Here is an 18,018-nt window from a genome sequence, read left to right as displayed (position 1 = left end):
CAGGAAAACAATAAAAGCAAGCAAACAAAAACCCCAATACCATAGAGATTATGTATCTTGAGGTTTCTTTTTAAGTAAAGTGTTCAAATATACATTTTAATAGAAATGTGTTTAATGATGTTTTTTCAGAGGCCAAAAAAGTGTTATGACTTCCTGAAAATATGCCTCTGGTAGGTAGAGATGAAAATGTCCCTGTGATTCTCAGCTGCAGCTTTATGTGTTACAAATACCCCCAAAAATCTTAGAAACAAAAAAATGCAACTAAGTCTGAGCTACAAAGTGAGAAATGAATTTAAATATATTGCTTTCTTCCTATGAAATAACTGTGAAGAAAACAGGTTTTTTAGGGGTCATTTCAGTGCACTCTCCTTCCCAGGACACGAGATTTCATTTCACATGCAGTGAAGTAAATTTGTTCTCGGTCATTTTGACTTCTTATTTTAAAGCTGAGACCTACCCACATGAAGGCTTTTTTTATTACGCAGTTTTGTGGATGAAGAATGTTAATTTTTTTTTTTTTTTAGGTCTTAATATGGGAATTTGGACAAATAGGAGAGCATGTTTAGTACTATTAATTTTTAGGCTTCTCTAGTTAAATAACAGTGTGGGTAGGATTTTCTTTACTCAAATGATGTTATTTGGGTTCTCCACAGGCTTTCTTGAGAAAGAGTTTTTGCCTATCTTTACAGAAAACACGTATCATCTGCTTTTAGTGGGAAGAGAATTTTTCTTTCTTCCATTTAATTACTTTGAGTCAAAATGTCTCATAATGGGAGTTATAATCGTGGTATGACTTAGCAAGTTGACTTAAAGACCATAGTTGCACCAAGGCTGTACTACACCATCCTTTCTTTCTGGAAAACTGCCAACAAACATTTATCATTCAGAAAACTGTACTGGACACTTACAACTGGAGCATTCCTGGCTTCTACTGTCTTAGCCAAAATGATTGGAGTCCGTTCATGTACAGCAATGTTGAAAATGAAACCCTGTTTGAATATATGTTTAGCTGCCAGGTTTGCAGTGCCTCATTTGAAAATTTTTCAGCATTTTTCAATAGCTGTTTTTTTCAGTGTCTTATGTAATTTTTACATCTGATGGTTTCTAAGATGAAATGTTTTGAGAACTGATAGAGAACTTTGGAGGATTCATTTCTCTTTTATGAAATGCTCCAGAAATGAAATTGTTCTGTTTTTAATAGATTGAACTCTTCTCTCTCTCCCCCCCTCTTTTTAAAATAAAATATAAGCCCATGTAACTTCTTACTTTAAGCCACTGTCAGAGATAGTGAAATTCTATTATCTCACTTTTAAGAGAGGAAAGAGTAAGAAAGGAAAGAGTAAGAAAGGCTAAAGTTATTTACCCAAGTCGTAAAAACAGCTGTGCCCAAATTATTGATTGAACTTAGGTGTGTCTTATCCTAAACTGAGGGCTCCCTAATTAGTTCATTCCTCCTCTCAGAGGTACAGCCTTTTGAATAAAAGGGAATAAAAAGTGATTTAATTAGCAAATCATAATTTGTTTTATTACGACCAGGAAGGACTGTTATTAACATACATTGACAAGTATTGTTACCTTTTACTCAGATGTATGCAGACTAAAGATTCAAACTGGCACAAAGCACTCCAATTCAGAGGTTACTAAACTATGTGTCACACAGACTACAGCAGTGAGCAAGCAGCCCCAAAACACTTCTGGTCCTTGGAAAAGTGAGAATTAACTGGATGAAAATTGCCCATATAGTCCCAGCCATGCCAAATGCTGCAAGTCTAAGCTGATTTGATGGAAGAAAATTCCATTCTGTATGTAATCTGATAACTAGCTTGACTCTGAGTATGTTGGAGACATATATAAATTAGACACGAGTTTTGACCTAGCATATTATTTGCCCCTCGTTATGGTCAGTCTATGATCATTCAGAGGAAGAAAAGTAAGTTTCCTTCATTCTTGGGAAACGATATCTGTTGGTTTCATGTTAAAGTTAGTAACCTTTTAAGGGTATTGGCTGGGCCCTGAAGTATGAAATTGTGTGTGATTTATAACTAATGTGTCTCTGCCCTTTTCAAGAGGTATCTCTGGGGGAAATTGTTAGCTGGTTATTGGCCAGTAGGGGATATTGTCTTGTTCTTTCCTGTATCTCATCTCATTTGAGCTGAGTTGCATTGCTACCTATAGGTCTTTTCCTCTGGTGAGCAATTTTTGTCTCTTAAGATGACTCACTTTGTGTGGGAAAGGGTACTTCCAGCTGTGAAGATATTCTTTTTGTTAACCTTATTTGCAGTTACAGCACATTTCCAAAAATGCTTTTTGTTTCATTCATTGATACTTGTTGTCTCCCTCCATGGGAACTCCTGTGTGAAGGAATATACCTGGACATCCAGAAAACTTTGCATATCCCCATGTGCTTTGTTATCTATTCCTCCTCCATCAAAGTGTGTTGCACATCATGTAGCTCAAGCTGCCTCCTTCTGCAGGCAAGAAGTGAAATCTGATACTTCACATGCAGGTCATAGGACCACAGGGTGAATCAACCTGGAAGTGACCTCTCTGGCAGGATTTTGACTTGCCTTAGCAATCTCCTGCTCAAAGCAAGGTCAGGTGTGATGCCAGACCACGTTAGTTGGCCTTTATCTGGTTGGGGCTTGAAATGGCTGTGCCTTCGTTTAACTGTTCAGGAGTGTTGTGATACCACTTGGAGTCCTGGACTTATGAAACTGAGTAACTCTTGGAGTAACCACAGCATCCATCTAGCTTTGAATTTCCTTCCTGGGCCAGGATAAGACAGTATTTCCTCTCTGCATGGTGCTTCAAGAAAGTTTTGACAAAAATTCAGCTTGAGTTGTAATGCATTCAGCCCAAGAAGCCAACCTGGAACCTTAAGTGCTATCAGTTTTCTAGTGCAAACATAATCATTACCCACTCTCTGCCAGCTGCTGTACTGAGGAAAGGCAGTGCTGTGACTACACAGTACCCAACTCAGTTTCCCTTCAGACAAACCATATCTACCAGGAAACTACTGGCTTAGTCCTCCACAGTACTGTGAGGATCAATTTTACTTCTGTGTGGTCCACGTGTCATTCTCAACCTGATGATGATGCCTAACCTGAAACCCAGGTTGCCTCCATCAGGCTTGGTCATCTAGCAGATCTACTTGTAGAGGCCGCCACTGAAGCTTAGGTCAGAGCTAGCTTTGCTTAATGTAAAACCTGTGCAACATTTCTTCTGCAAAACTTCTGATATTGTGAATACAACCTTACATGCATTTTAAAGTTTCCTACTTAGCTACTTATATCTAAGGACATTAAATCTTCCAGACTATTCACAGCTATCTAAACCTTGAATTTCTTCATTCCTAGAGGCTACCACTTTCTGTACCTTTCCATTTAATAGTGTTCTTTAAAATAAAAAAAGCAAAACCTCCATTTACATGCTGTTCACTATTTCAGATGTTTGCTATTTATGAAACACTAAGCAGTGTGTTCACTGCTATATAATCTGGAGAAATAAGGCATTTTCTTCACTGTTACAGATTTACAACTGCAATCAAGCATTTATTTGTTTCCTTTGTCATTTCCTTTATGTGCCAGTTCTGTTGAACAGTAAAATGTGACAGTATCAATAGTTAAGGTGTAGTCATTACTTTAGTGATAGCTAATATAGCAAGGAAAGTAACTACTTAGTCTTTTCCTCTGTTTATTTTTGCTGGAATTTCTGTATGGGTTGTTTAGCTTCAGAGTCCACGCTTGGTATCTATGACTTTTAAAGTATGTTTCATTTCAACTTCCAGAAAGTGAAAAGAAAGACTTTGCATAAACTCATTCTCTAACTACATTTTTTTTCTCTATTCCTCAGTCTTTTCCACCTTTTTTAGGAATTGTTCAGTAAAAATACGAAAAGGTAAAGTGAAGTATCTCCCATCATGCATAAAGTCTTTTTGTATATCATTGTACTTTGGGTCTTAAGCAGAGTGTTCTGGATCTTCATGTCTATAGCTTCAGTGCTGCCAATATTGTTTTGTCTTCAGTGGTTCGGGTGGATCTGGATTTGGAACTGTGTTTTTGTTGGAATGCCTCTATGTTGGATCCCTGCAGTTCTCAGTGCTTGAAAAAATTATGACTTAGAATGGAAGACAAAGTAAACCCACCATCAAAGGGGAAAAATTAAATCTCTGTTTATTCACCTGCATACTAAAGATGAATCTTATTCACAGCAGCTAGCTGAAATATTCTAGATATTAAAAGGCTTGGAAAAAAAATGACTTTTTTAAAGTCTGGGACTTTGTTCCAATAGGATTTGTGTCCCAGATGTTGATTTGCAGCAGCAATATGCTGGATGAAATCTGCTGTTTAATGTGCTATCAGATAGTGGTACAGAACACATACATGGGAGAAATGCATTTCTGTGCAATTTTGTAATTAAGGAGTAGGCTGTGACAGCCTATGCATTTCTGAATGACTATAGTATGAAAATCTGAAATGGAAAAGTCTGAGAGTGGTGTCCAAGTGACTTTTAACCACCTGAGAGGTAAAAAAAACCACTGCCTTGTGGACTCTACTGGCCAGGCCTCCCCACCAGCATGATGTTATGAGGAAAGAGTAGAGTGTTTGTTGTTTTAAGTTTTGTTCCCCTTTGCAGCTTTCTCACCAGCACTATATAAAAAGAGGTATAGTAAGTCTAGCTTCTAGACTTGTAGACTTCTTCTTGCTTCTAGAAGAAGCAGGACTATTTTTCTGTATTAGAAATGTAACTACCAGCCTCTGTTTGAGCATCTGCTCATGCTTCCCAATGAAATTTATTTTCAATGGAAGGTAAATAAAATGCCCACTTGAAATAAGCTGGGGAACATGGTGATTTTCATGTACCATCTTCCCTGCATATCTCTTCCCACATACAAAGCCTAGAAAGAACTCCTGTGCCTCATATATGGGTAAGACATAGTAGATGTAAGTGAAAAAGAGATAAAGCCTCAGCTGAGGAATGTGATTTTTCAAAAACCTGTTTGGGAGGACACAGCAATTGGTTTTGAAAACCCACAATTTCTGCTGTAGATGGTTAAGGTCAGCTCCTGCAGGCTCCCTGTCTGAGCAGCCAGGCTCTTCAGTCAACACTCTCCTGGCGAGACACACTGTCTGCAGCAGAACTGAGATTGGTGAGTGACTGCATGGTGGCCTGGTGGAAGGGAGCCATAGCTGCTCCTTCATTGAAACCAGCCTGCTGGGCCACTGTCCTGTGAAAAGGGGAGATTTCCTCAACCCTTAGCATTTCATTTGTCTGTCAGCATCCCAGGAAAGCCAAGACCCTTGTGTCTGACCAGTCTGTCATTGTCCCATTACAGGGACCCTTCATTGAACAGTCCTTCTGGGTCAGAGGGTTGTCTGACTGACTTAGGCAGGGACACACACCAAAAGCACAAAGGAGACCCCTCAGTGGGTCTTCCCACTTTATTTGAGTGTGTTACCTGCTGCCGGTGACTGCTTGTGCCCATGAAGGATTCACACTAACAGTTTATGGAATAATACTCTTTATTTATATAAAATTGTAACAGGTTACGGTTTGAGGATTGCCAGTGATCTGACTGCAAAAATTTATTCAAAGCAATATCTCTATTCCCCAATAAAAGTATTCAGCCTGAATAGAGTATGGTTCTTACCCAACAGGCATCCCTTTGGGGGAGGAAACAGGTTCAGCCCATTGACTGGTCCCAGCAGTTACAATGGAGTCTTCCCTAACTTTTCCTCATTCTCAGCTTACTATTTCTTTATGTTTAGGTGGAGCTTGAGTGGCTCTAGTCAGATATACCTTTTTTACAGAGTGGTGTAAAATTATCTTGCTTTGCGTTTAAAAATACAGTAAAAAAATATAGAGCACATAGTGAGGGGTGGTCATATATTGGAGTTAGATAACTTTGGATGGAAGTTAGTATTATAATTAGGTTATAATGAACCAAGTTCATCCGGGGAGAGCAGTTTCACCACACTTGCTGACTCAGCAGCTGGACATCTTCTCCTATCTCCCCTGGCTGACAGGTGCTGTGCACCTTATCAGCTGCAAAGTACCATCGAGTTCCCCTCCCTGCAAGGATTTCTACTGAGCCTGGCTGCAGTGTCTCCACTCTGCTCCACTCTCTGTTCCATCCCTCCTGGTTGCAGATCATGTGTATGGGGAGTCATTGTGGAGCATTCCATCCAGGGAGCAGCAGCTGCATTTTACTCTGTAATTTTCATACCATTACAACTTCTGTAAGGATGTGAATGTAACTTCTCAGTTTCTTCTGATTTTACCCCCAGCCATTTTTCCACTAAGGCAAAAGAACCCTGTCACTGCATGAAAGGCATTTCAGAGAGAGCTGAACATTAGGGTAAATCTGAGGGGGAGAGCATACTGGGCGTGTGGCCTCTGTCCCATCACTTGATTTGTGCAGTCATCATCAGATGTAAATAATCTGTGCTGTTGCCAAAACCAATGATTGTGGTGCTCTTCCTCCCTGTCTGAATTGCTGGGATTTGAGGAAGAACAGCAGCATCTTTTTAAGGAGTTGTGTTGGGGGATTTCTACATTTTATTTTATAGACGTAAAAAGGAGAAAGTGTTATTAATGTAAAATCTAAATAAAAGCATTTGGGAGACAAGTTATCCTTCAAAAGTATTGCATGTTAAAAGTCCCCTTGAGTTTTATGTTTGGAGTTTCTTGAGGTTACTATACATGAAGCTACTGACATTTCATCACATTGTCTGGGACTTAAAAAATATCCTAGAACCCAGTGGGAGTTTATGCAAAGCTTACATCATGAATATTTTTACAGAGACCAAAGATGCCAGATAAGAAAAAGTCTTTGGAGATTTGGAGTAAACAAAACTGCCTAGAGCTGTGCAAATAGTACAGCAATGGGCAGGTATTGTCTATATTTCAGTATTGTTAGACTGTAGGGTTTATAAAAAAGCGTCAATCTATCAACTCAGAAGGACTCTTCTTAGTGTGATGACAATTGAAGCAGCCACTTTAAAAAACAACTTTAGTTGATTAATAGAAGTGGCTGGTTCATTTGTTGGAGTAATGCAATTTCCTACTATATCTGAAATGGATTGGCCTATAAATTAAAACTCGGAAATGGAATTGGCAACATACACGTGAATGTGCATAATGTAAGGCTTTTGAATACCGAATAGGAGTACTTGGTGGGGAGTGAGTGGGGGACTAGGCTTCAAAATAAAAGACGTGTGAGTGGTATTTGTGAACCAGTTGGTTGGTAAGGCTTGGTTGTTGGGTTTTTTTTTTCTGAACAGGCTCTGTATCTGTCCTGTTTGCATGAACGCAATGGAAGAGGATTTTTTTTAGTTTATTTTATTTTACTTTTTTTTTGTCTCTGAGTACACTCTGTGTTGTGATGCTTGGAACTTTTACCACCAGTGTTTTGAGTGTGTGTGTTGAATTAGTCACAGCTGGAAGACCTAGAATAAAACTGGTCAATCTGTGAACAGAAAATACCAATAAAAGCTAATATTTCCTAGGACATTGCAACAGGGAGTATGACATTTCCTCTCTCTGTCTATTTCTGTAGTTGTTTTTTTTAGGAAGGCAGTGATGAGGTGGTATTTGTGACCTGCAACAAATGGTCTGTATTTTTTTTCCATCCTGTAGGCAGAATGAACTTCCCATGGATAAAATGTAAGCTGGTGACAGCTCTGGATTTCCGTACTGGAAAGACAAGTACCATCAGTGGGGAACACTGGGGAAATGCAAGAGGTCTGAGCAACCAGACTGCTCAATTTTCAGGGGAAGAGGAAATGTCTAGAAGCTACACAGAGAGAAATTGTGGAGGAGAATTCACATCACAGGTAGAAGAAGGAAGCAGCATTCAGTGGAGTTAAGGCAAATGAGGATTGGTAGACTGTGAACAGTGGACAGAAGAAGCCAAGAGGAGTTAAATGTTTCCAGATGACAGTAGGTATACAGAAAGTGAACTGTGAAAGAGACCTTTAAAAGCTCCAGATGGTGAAATGAAACATGGCTGAGATATCTCTGTCAGTAGCAGTTCATCTCAGCTAGAAAGAAAATCAGTAATGTTCTCAAAACATCTAAGTAGCCAAGCATCCTGAAACCAACACACGCCATTTTATTGGTAGACTTCTGAACTTTGTAGTCAGTATGCAGTGGTGCTAATGCCTAGACTCACTAAATATTGCAAAGTATCTCAACATGTAAATGATTTCTCAAGGCTTGCCAGGGTGCTGAAGGAGATCAAACTGATCCTCACAGTGATTCTCCATGTCATGGTGGTGGGGAAAACCATACAGAAAATCCTGAAAGTATTCAGCTGGATAGCTGTGTAGCAACAGTGAAATGTTTTGATTTGGAAGTGGAATAAAAGGCCACTGTCTTTTGAGTATAGATGGAATGAAGACAAATCTTTTGGAGGACTACACTAGAATAACCAGAAGGACATTATGTCAGTAATGAGATAATGAAATGAGCTGATAAGTTTAAGCATGAGAGTAGTTTAAGCATAAAATTATGATATTGAAAATATAATGAAGACCTCCAAAGGAAGTGAAGGGATAATAACCAGGCAAAACTTGATGAGATTTATATTAAACTCATTGAAGTGAAATGCCACCCTACAGTTAACCTGTCTTCAGAGGAAGAGTGGGGAACGTGGGTTTTCTCAGTTGTGGACAGCTTCAGAGAAAATGATCCTGAGTAGTGAAGGCCCAGTGCCCTGAGAAGGATCTCCTGTATAACAAAAAAATGGCTGCTTCCTACCCGGAGCAACATGGTACTTGAGAAATAGTATCTTTGTGGTCAAAGAAATTTACCTAACACAGGAATGTTACAGGAGAGTAAAATCTAGGAAAAGTAGAGAAGTTATATCACTTCTTTATTTGGAATTGGTACAATTGCTTTTCCAATGCTGAGCTTTATTTTAGTGTCCATAAGCCTGTTGATAAAATTGTAAGAGACTGATCAAAGGACTGGACATTTTGCCTTGTGGTGAGACATTCTGGAATCTTGCTCTGTTTATCTTACCCATGAGAAGGCTAGGACTTGACCTGATCAGAGGGTCTGCATTGGGAAAAAAATGTTGAAAAACTGTTAACAAACTGGCAGGCAAAGATATAAAAAGGTCCAGTGGTTCATCCTTGAAGTTCAAAATTCCACTGCACATTTTCAACAGTGTGAGTGATTAGCCCCTATGATATCTTAACAAAGGTTGTGGTGGTTTCCTTACCACTGACAATTTAAAAATTAAGATTGAATGGTTTCTTAAATGGTATGTTTCAGTAAAGCAGAAGTTCTGTGGCTTATTTGTACAGGTCGTTGGCCTAATTGTTCATAAAAATCCCCTTTGACCTTGAATTTTTAAATTCTCTTAAAGATAATTACTAGAAACAAACTCGTCTCTTTTTTTTTTTTAATTGAAGTTTTCTGCCTAAAACTTACCTTTGCTTTTACAAAGTTCTCATGAAAAATAGGTATTTTTCTTGGCCAGCTTCTGTTCATAGCCCATCAGATGTTTTTCCACTGTAGTGAACTTGCAGTGTTAGAGTCTTAGTACCTTGGTATACTGCATAGTGTTGGTTTATCTATAAAGCTGTATTTTTTGTTCCATTCCTTGGTGCCCTGAAGACATATGCCAAGCATGAGTGTATTTTATTGAGATAGGTATGGGATATCTTCATAGCATTAATTGAATTCAGAATTATGAATTCTACTATTTTGCAAAAAGTGCAGCTTGTAGTGGTCTTTTAGTTCCTCACCTCCTGTGAGTCCTGTCTGCACATCTCATGTTTACAGTTGTGTCTTGGAGACATTTCTGCTAGATCTGTACTAAAATCCAGTTGCCAGCAGTGCTGTGGCTGTAATCCCAGTTAGGGTGAGAGTGTCATTAAGATGGCCAGTGCATCAGCAAGCCCAGTTTCTGACTTCAGAGAGCTCAAAAGACCAAAGACTGCCAAAGAGTGACCCAGTGACCAGATAGCAAGTGATGTTAGGGACATAGTGAGCATGTTAGCCTTGTTCTCTAAAGAAATGTTGTCTAGGGAATGACTTTTCTACTGCTTGTTTCTCTGCCAGGATCTCCTCTTTCTCCAACTGGCTTTTGATTCATTTGTCTATTTCAGCCTGGTTTTTACGGAAGCATAAAAATACCAGGCTCTTGTGGTGAGCTGAAGCACCAGGTTCAAAAGAGCTTTGTGGCACCCAACAAATGGGTATACAAGAAAGACACAAATTTGAAACAGTTGTGGTATGGGCTGCAGGACAGTAAGATAACAGAAAATCAGATGCTCTAAGTTCTCTTACTTACAGAACAACTTGTATTCTTGTGGGGAACAGGCTAGACTAATTTTGTACTGTTGATTCTCTTGTGATTTCAAATAGTCATAACAACTCACTTAAAACTGCTTCAGCAATGTGGCTTAAATACATTTGATCTAGACGAGTTAAAGTAATTAGCTGACATTTGATTTTACTTGGTATGGATTCAAACCATGAAACTTTGAACACCCTTAGGGTTCAGAAGTGTTTCATTCAGTGTTTGGGTACTAGTCTGTGTTCTCAAGTAACCTTTCCAAACTTGGCAAAGTTAATACCAGATTTAAAAGAAAGGCACTACATGGAGAATCAAGTCTGTAAATGCTTTTTCTTTAACTATAGAGATGCTCTGGACTATAGTTGTAGAAGTAGAACGAATAGAAAATGCGTTACCTGTATTAAGGTGTGTGCTTGTGTTTATATGCAGTGTTCACACCTGTGATCCTACTTATGTGGCTGTACAAAACGTTACTCCTGCTGCAAGGATCTTACAGTCTTAATAGATAACCAGGGCAATCATGTGCTTTGGGAGCCGGAGGATGGTGCTAACTTAGAGCATGTGTGCATTTTCAGTTTTATGATGTGACGACAGCAGCACTCTGACACTGGTTAACATTTGTGGGCCTTGTGGAAGGAGCAAGTCTCCATGAGGGATTTGGCTGGAGGAGACCTGCCTGCATGGCACACGGAGATGAGGAGGGTGTTCCAGGCAGGGTTGAAATAAGGATGAACAGCATGATGTTTTACATTGCATGTGATGCAGTCAGTAATCTGGAATGTAATAGAACATATTTCATAAGCTTGTTATTTTTTCTTGTAGTCTAATATAGAGGGAAAATAAAAAGTTATGAAGAAATTTAAAAGGAAGTGTATAGATGTTTCTGTTGAAGGCGGAGGCGTTCACTTCCTCTTCAAGGAGCAATTATATGCGAACTGGAAAAGCTGTATGTGATAACAATACATTCGATTTGCTATGTTAAGAAACCAAGATGGGAAGGGGAGAATTCGAGGCAGGGAGGATTTTGTGGGATTTAATTATGGCCTATGTATACAGGGGCAAAAGAGGCACAGTTAAGTAGGTATCTTCAAGATGGCATCCTTATGTGACACCAAAACCAGTGCTATGGTATTTGATTTGTTAACATATATATTCATTGTCCAAGTAATTTGTTAGTAGATCATATCACGATTTTCCCTGGCTCCGGGACAAATTGAAGTAGCGGAAAGGTTGCAGAATTCAGAGCTTCCCATGAAGCTCTGAAAGTAAAATAAGCAACAACAATGTGGAAGAATACCAATTCAGTGATACACACTTTACAGTAACTTACTGTATGCAGATTACCCAGAAATTATTCAGTTTGATGGCTAAGCAGCACAATGGGAAGTTTTCAGATTCTTTCACAAAGTTTGCTCTCTGTAATACAACATACAAATCATACTATTTTCCCCTTACCATTTGTACTAGTTTGAAAGCAAACCAGTGAGGGATTCCAAGTCTGAATTACAATTTAATAGGAAAATTAAGATAAAGTCAATAATACAGAAACACTGGCTTTAACTGACAGAGTCAGGATACAACCTGACACCCTGTTGGTCAGGGTCGTGGTAGCAGTCTAATTAAGTGGAGGCTGCAGTCCTGTTGAAAGGATAGATGTTCTGTTGAAGCAGTGATCCTGTAGAAGGGTCTGGTCTTCCTCTGAATGTCCGGTGGTGGTTATGTAGCTCTTGTCCTCTGGGAATGCAGTAGGTAAGGGCTAAGTGTGGTGTTCCAAACCTCAGATTGTATCCAGGATGGAATGCTTGGTTCCTCCCGCTGGGCAGAGCATCTCACAATGGAATGATGTAATTCTATGAGTCATGCAGTGAGGCTTGATGGCCCATGAGCAGAAGATATCCCCTGCAGGGAGTTATCAGGGATGTGTCATGGAAGAGACAAAGAACATTGCCCCACCTGGCTTTAACAGCTTATGCAGATGGTGATAGAATACATACTTTTGGTTACATCTTACATTGTAACCTAAGATACCATCATAATTCTTCAGTGATTTTTAATTTCTTAATGTGCTAAAGAAAGAAAAGAGCTAGGAGACCAACAGGGAAATTCATCAATATGTAACCATTAATTAAATGATGATTTTGAACACTGCTGTCCAAATTCAATGTGTGAGTTAAATAATTGTTCATTTAAGTAACAATAAATACAATATACCTTATATCTGAGGATTTCATAGTTTACAAGTTGTGAATCTCACAACATTCCTATTAGAGGATAAAAAATTACAGGTGTAGAAATAAGAAAATAATTTATTAAGGCTGCTCAGGAGATGAAGAAGGAGGAAGGGCCAGATGTCATAGTTTGGGAAACCTATACAGTTTACAGAATTACTATATTACTGAACACTTTCATATATCTTGAGTTGGCCTTAAACTGTGGAAGATGTGCCATCCATTTCCTGAACAAATAATAGGATAGGATAAGTGAAGATCATTTAATGCTTTTATCTCCTTTTCTATGGAGCTGAAGCCCAGAGGAGTCAGCATAATTAAATTTGCCTGCAGAAAGAAAGGGTTACCAATAAAGGCATCTTACCAGAAACAGACAGAAAAGGTGCTTGGGAAGAGTAACATGTGGCAGTAATATAGGAAAGTTGGACAATAGGTCCAATTTAGACACATTTTGTGGCCAAGAAATCAGAATTTTCATGGAGATCCACGAGAGAAGATTGCCAAGAAACCTACATGGACACCTGATATGTATCTGCTCCAGAGCCTAATTTTTGCTCTGCAAGATCATAGAATTGTTTAAGTTGGAAAAGACCTTTAAGATCATTGAGTACAGCCATTAACCCAGCACTGCCAAATCCACCACTAAACCCTGTCCCTAATCACCGCATCTACACATCTTTTGAATAACTCCAGGGATGGTGATTCAAACACTTCCCTGAGGAGCCCTTTTAAAGGCTTGGCAACCCTTTCCATGGAAAAAGTTTTCCTAATACCCAATCTAAACCTCTCCTGGCACAGCTTGAGGCCATTTTCTCTCATCCTCTTGCTTGTTACTTGGGAGAAAAGACTGAACTCCACCTTGCAAGGACTTTCTTTCAGGTAGTTGTAGAAAATGGTGTGCCCCCTGAGCCTCCTTTTCTCCAGGCTAAACAACCCCAGCTCCCTTAGCAGCTCCTCATAGGACTTGTGCTCCAGACCCCTCACCAGCAATGTAGCCCTTCTCTGGACTTGCTCCAGCACCTCAATGTCTTTCTTGTAATAAGGGGCCTAAAACCCAGCACAGGTTTTGAGGTGCAGCCTCACCAGTGCCCATTACAGAGGGACAATCACTGCCCTGATCCTGTTGGCCACACTATTTGTGACACAGGCAAGGATGTCATTAGCCTTCTTGGCCACCTGGGCACATGCTGGCTCATGTTCAGCCACTGGGCAGCTTTCCAGCCACTCTTTCCCCAGCCTTTAGTATTGCATGGGGTTGTTGTGACCCAGGTGCAGAACCCAGCATTTGACCTTACTGAACCTTATGCTGTCAGCCTTGGTCCACAGATCCAGCCTGTCCAGATCCCTCTGCAGAGCTTTCCTACTCTCCAGCAGATCAACATTCCTGCCCAATTTATGTCATCTGCGAACTAACTGAGGGTACCCTCAATCCCCTCATCCACATCATTGATAAAGACATTAAACAGCACTGGTGCCAGGACTCTGCCCTGGAGAGCACCATGAGTGACCAGCTGCCAGCTCTGTTTACCCCCACTGTCTAAGCCCGGTCATCCGGCATGGTTTTTTACTGAATGAAGAGTACACCCATCCAAGCCATGAGCAGCCAGTTTCTCCCAGACAAAGCTGTGGGAAATGGTGTCTAAGGCTTTACTGAAGTCCCTGTAGACAACATCTGCAGTCTTTCCTTCATCTATTATGTGGATCACTTTGTCATAGAGGTAGATGAGGTCAGTCAGGCAGGACCTGCCTTTCATACCATGCTGGCTGGTCCTGATAAGATGGTTGTCCTGTATGTGCTGCATGATGACACTTAAGATGATTTGCTCTATGACCTTCCCCAGCACTGAGGTAAGACTGATGGCTTGTAGTTCCCTTATCCTCTTTCTGACTCATCTTGTAGATGGGTGTTACATCGGCCAACCTCCAGTCAGCTGGGACCTCTCTGGTTGATCAGCAAATGATTTTCCACCAGCTCCCTCAGTATCCTTGTGTGAATTTCATCCACACAAAATTGGATGGGCCTAAGTGGTGTTGCTGACCATTTCCCCTTGGATTGTGAAGGCTTCATTCTGCTCTCTGTCCCTCTCTTCCAGTTCAGGGGGCTGGGTACCAGAAAAAGACTGGTCTTGAGGGTGAGTGATTGTTAGATGTCTCACAGTGAGGCCTCCCAGAAACAGAGACTAGACAGGAGTAAAGGAATAAAAGTAAGTATTTATTTGAAAGGCCTTCAAAGGTACCCCCTGGGGAGCCAGGGGCTATTACCAAGATGGACCCCAAGATGGACAACAGGCCACGAGTTCTTCACACTTTTATAAGTTTGGTTCATTTGCATATCAGGGTTAATTCTTCAATTAAAGCTTCAGTTAATGATGTAATTTCCCCAAGCTTGCCCCTCCCTTTAGAGGCTTTTGGTTTGTACTTTTTGGGCCTAGGACGGTCTGAGTGTCTTTGGAGAGCAGGCCTGGAGAGGCTTTGTTATGTCTACGTAGCATGAGAGAGCAGAAGTAAAAAGGCTACAAGAAACTTCAGAGTTACACACTAAGCAGTACAGAATTTGAAAAATATGTAAGTTAAAACCATCACCAGCTACTTACAGAATATTTCATCTGCCTCTTTATCCTGGCTGGGAGGTCTGTCACAGACTCCCACCATGATACCTGCCTTGTTGGCCTTCCCCCTGATTCTTACTCACACTCAACCCTATCTTCACCATCACTAAGCTCTAGAGAACCAAAACACCCCTGCCTCCACTGAGATGGCAGACTGACAGACCTTGCTAGTACCCTGTCCCTCAGACACAGGTGTACTGCTCCCAGACTTTAGTGAGCCTTGTTTTATCCTTTTCTCCCTTCAAATATCTTTAAAGCTTTTTCAGTGAGCCCTGCTAACTCCTGTGCAAAGATCTTTTTCTCCCTTTGAGGCAGGTTTACCCTGTCTGTTGCCAGCAGGCCTGCTGTTTTGTTCCCTTTCGCTATATCCATATGTATAGCCTTTATCTGTACCCATATAGATCCATATATATGTGTGTGTATATATACATATGTATATATAGTAGCCCTTAGCTATATTCATGCTGTTCAGCAATTGCCTTGGCCCTAAGTCAAAAACATATACATGATTTCAGCTGTTTTGAACTGCAAAACCACTCTAAGTGGTGAATAAGTTCAGGCATCTTGCATCCTTGCTTTTGCTTTGTTCCTTTTAACTCTTTTGATAAAGGCTTCTCTGAGGAACTTTGAATAAGCTGGAGGTAAAGATTTCCTGAGGGTGAGATCCCAGGAGACTAAAAGAGAAGTCAGAAGTCTACAGGATTGCCCACCATGTGTTAAACGACAATTGCTTTGGAGTACATGGTCACATACTATTTGATGTGGTTACAGTAAGGCAGTCCCTGCCAACAGTGAGATGAGGGATGCATTCATGCCTAGCTCATCATTTGTTTGTTTCTCTTCTGGTATGTCTTTGAAGAAGTGGGTTGTGAATGAAAATAGTTACAAGATGAACTGTAGGAAAAATTGTATCTCAAGTCTTTTGGGCAACAGGAGATGGGGACAGTGTTAGGAGTGTAAGGCAGTTGGTCTGTTAGGGTGTCTCATTACAAAAGGGTTAACAGTGTGCTGAAGAATCATACATATACCACAAAGGGTAAGGATGCTTTTCCCATCAACAAGGATCTCACCTAGTGAGACTGGTAGCAGAGGACTCCAACACTCAGAAAGTGTCCCACTGACTGAGCTGTTTCACACCATATTGCTTCACTTCTTGTCCTGCCTGCCACCCACTAGGATTATTTGTACAAGATCGGAGTTGAATGCTGTCATGCTGAACTTAGTGAGTCCTGTATGGGGGATGGGAGCAGAGAAGGAATTGGAATGTGGTGTGCAGATGTGTGAAGGTGAGAGTAAAGCTTATCAGCTACTGGTTCCAGAGGGTGGTGGGCTTTTCCTTGTTTTTTTCCTGACTCTGGTGGTGAAGTCATCAGTTGAACAACCTCAATTATCCAGCCATACAGGGTAAAAGTACCAGATCACTACATTAGGGTGTGAATACTTTTAAATATTTAAAAATATAACAATTAAACATAGGCCCTTTTAGTGAGCTGCTCTCTGGGTGGCCTCTATTAAAAATCTCTTGAGATCACAAAGACACTTTCCTTTGTTGCATAATATTTTTTTTTCGTTTTCAGTAAATCAGGTTTGAACTGGCAAATTTCTGTGAAGACCTGTAGCCAATTTAATATTTTAAACAGACCTGTTAAGTTATGCTGATTTCAGGAATATCTTGAGCCATCCTCCCTCTGCTAACCTGCAGTGCTGACCCGGCAAGAAGAACTAGACAGCCCATGGGAACAAAGGAGTGTTCTGCAGCTCTGCAGAAAGGCAGGAAAATAAAAGCTCATAAGAGCAAAGAGTGATGTGGCTGAAGTTTGTGTTACAGTTATCAGCCAAGTAATTTAAAAGAAAAAAAGAAAATAATCCAACAAAATCAGAGCGTAGACTTGAATGCACAGCACTTGGTGACCCAAAATGGTAATCTACACTAAATGCTCCTTTGGTAATGTCTGTGCATATGGTTTTCAGCCCATTTGGGGTAAAACTTTGTAGAAAAAGGCTCTTAGAACTTAAAACTGCTACTCTTCTTGGAAAAATTTGTCTTGATACTCAGATCAAGAAGAGTCTGCAAGAAGACAGCTGTTCTAGGACCCTGAGAGCTAGGGGACAGCACACATTACTAGTGCTGTATGTGTTCTGCAGAGATTTCTGTACTCTGAATATTGCTCACTTCACAAATCAGAAATTGTGTCAGTGATGTTGCTTGATTTCCATGGACATATCATTCCATGTGCGTACATCAGGGTGCTGAAGTTCTTATAGTTTGTTGCTGATTTGTGCTTATGTCCCCAGTTTCAAACTAGAATCCAGCATTGCATTTTTATTTAACTTTATACTGTGAACTTTATAAAGCTTGGTCTCTGCTTCCCTGTGCCTGTGTTTTAAATGTGTGTAAAATCATTAAATTGCCCTACATATAATTAAAATGTAGAGATTGCATTTTTTTTTATTCAGTGCCAGTGTAGATAGATGTCTGAAAGTGAGTGTACTTTCAGAACCCTCCTTTTGAAACTTTTTGTAGTCATGCAAAAGACGAGTAACACTTTAGAGGATAGAGGACCTCCAGCCAAAATGCTTTTCAAATGATCTTGAAGTGTAATTTATCTTCTTATTTTGCAGCTAACTATGGACCAAATCCAATTTGCAAAGGTTGCTTATCTTGTTCAAAGGATAACGGGTGCATCAGATGCCAACACAAGTTATTCTTCTTCCTGCGAAGAGAAGGGATGAGGCAGTACGGTGAATGTTTGCATTCCTGCCCATCGGGGTACTATGGACTTCGAACGCCAGATATGAACAGATGTTCAAGTGAGTTATTTTTTGAACCCTTACACTCACTTTTGTAGGAAGGCCATAATTCATGCTCAGT

At 40.2% G+C, this 18,018-nt stretch overlaps 1 protein-coding gene across 3 annotated transcripts in view; it reads left to right on the top strand.

The window, feature by feature from the left end:
- Positions 1-18,018, top strand: part of RSPO2 (R-spondin 2) — a 114,246-nt gene that overhangs the window by 39,503 nt on the left and 56,725 nt on the right. For all 3 annotated transcript variants that reach the window (XM_032131506.1, XM_032131498.1, XM_032131490.1), the window contains one exon: positions 17,769-17,957. In XM_032131506.1, the coding sequence (XP_031987397.1) occupies positions 17,769-17,957 (189 nt within the window). The remainder of the gene's footprint in view (positions 1-17,768; positions 17,958-18,018) is intronic.

This window comes from Corvus moneduloides, chromosome 1 (genome assembly GCF_009650955.1).
Source record: "Corvus moneduloides isolate bCorMon1 chromosome 1, bCorMon1.pri, whole genome shotgun sequence".
NCBI classification, from domain to species: Eukaryota; Metazoa; Chordata; class Aves; order Passeriformes; family Corvidae; genus Corvus; species Corvus moneduloides.
The sequence above is the reverse complement of the archived record's forward strand: the minus strand, read 5'-3'. Positions and strand labels throughout refer to the sequence as shown.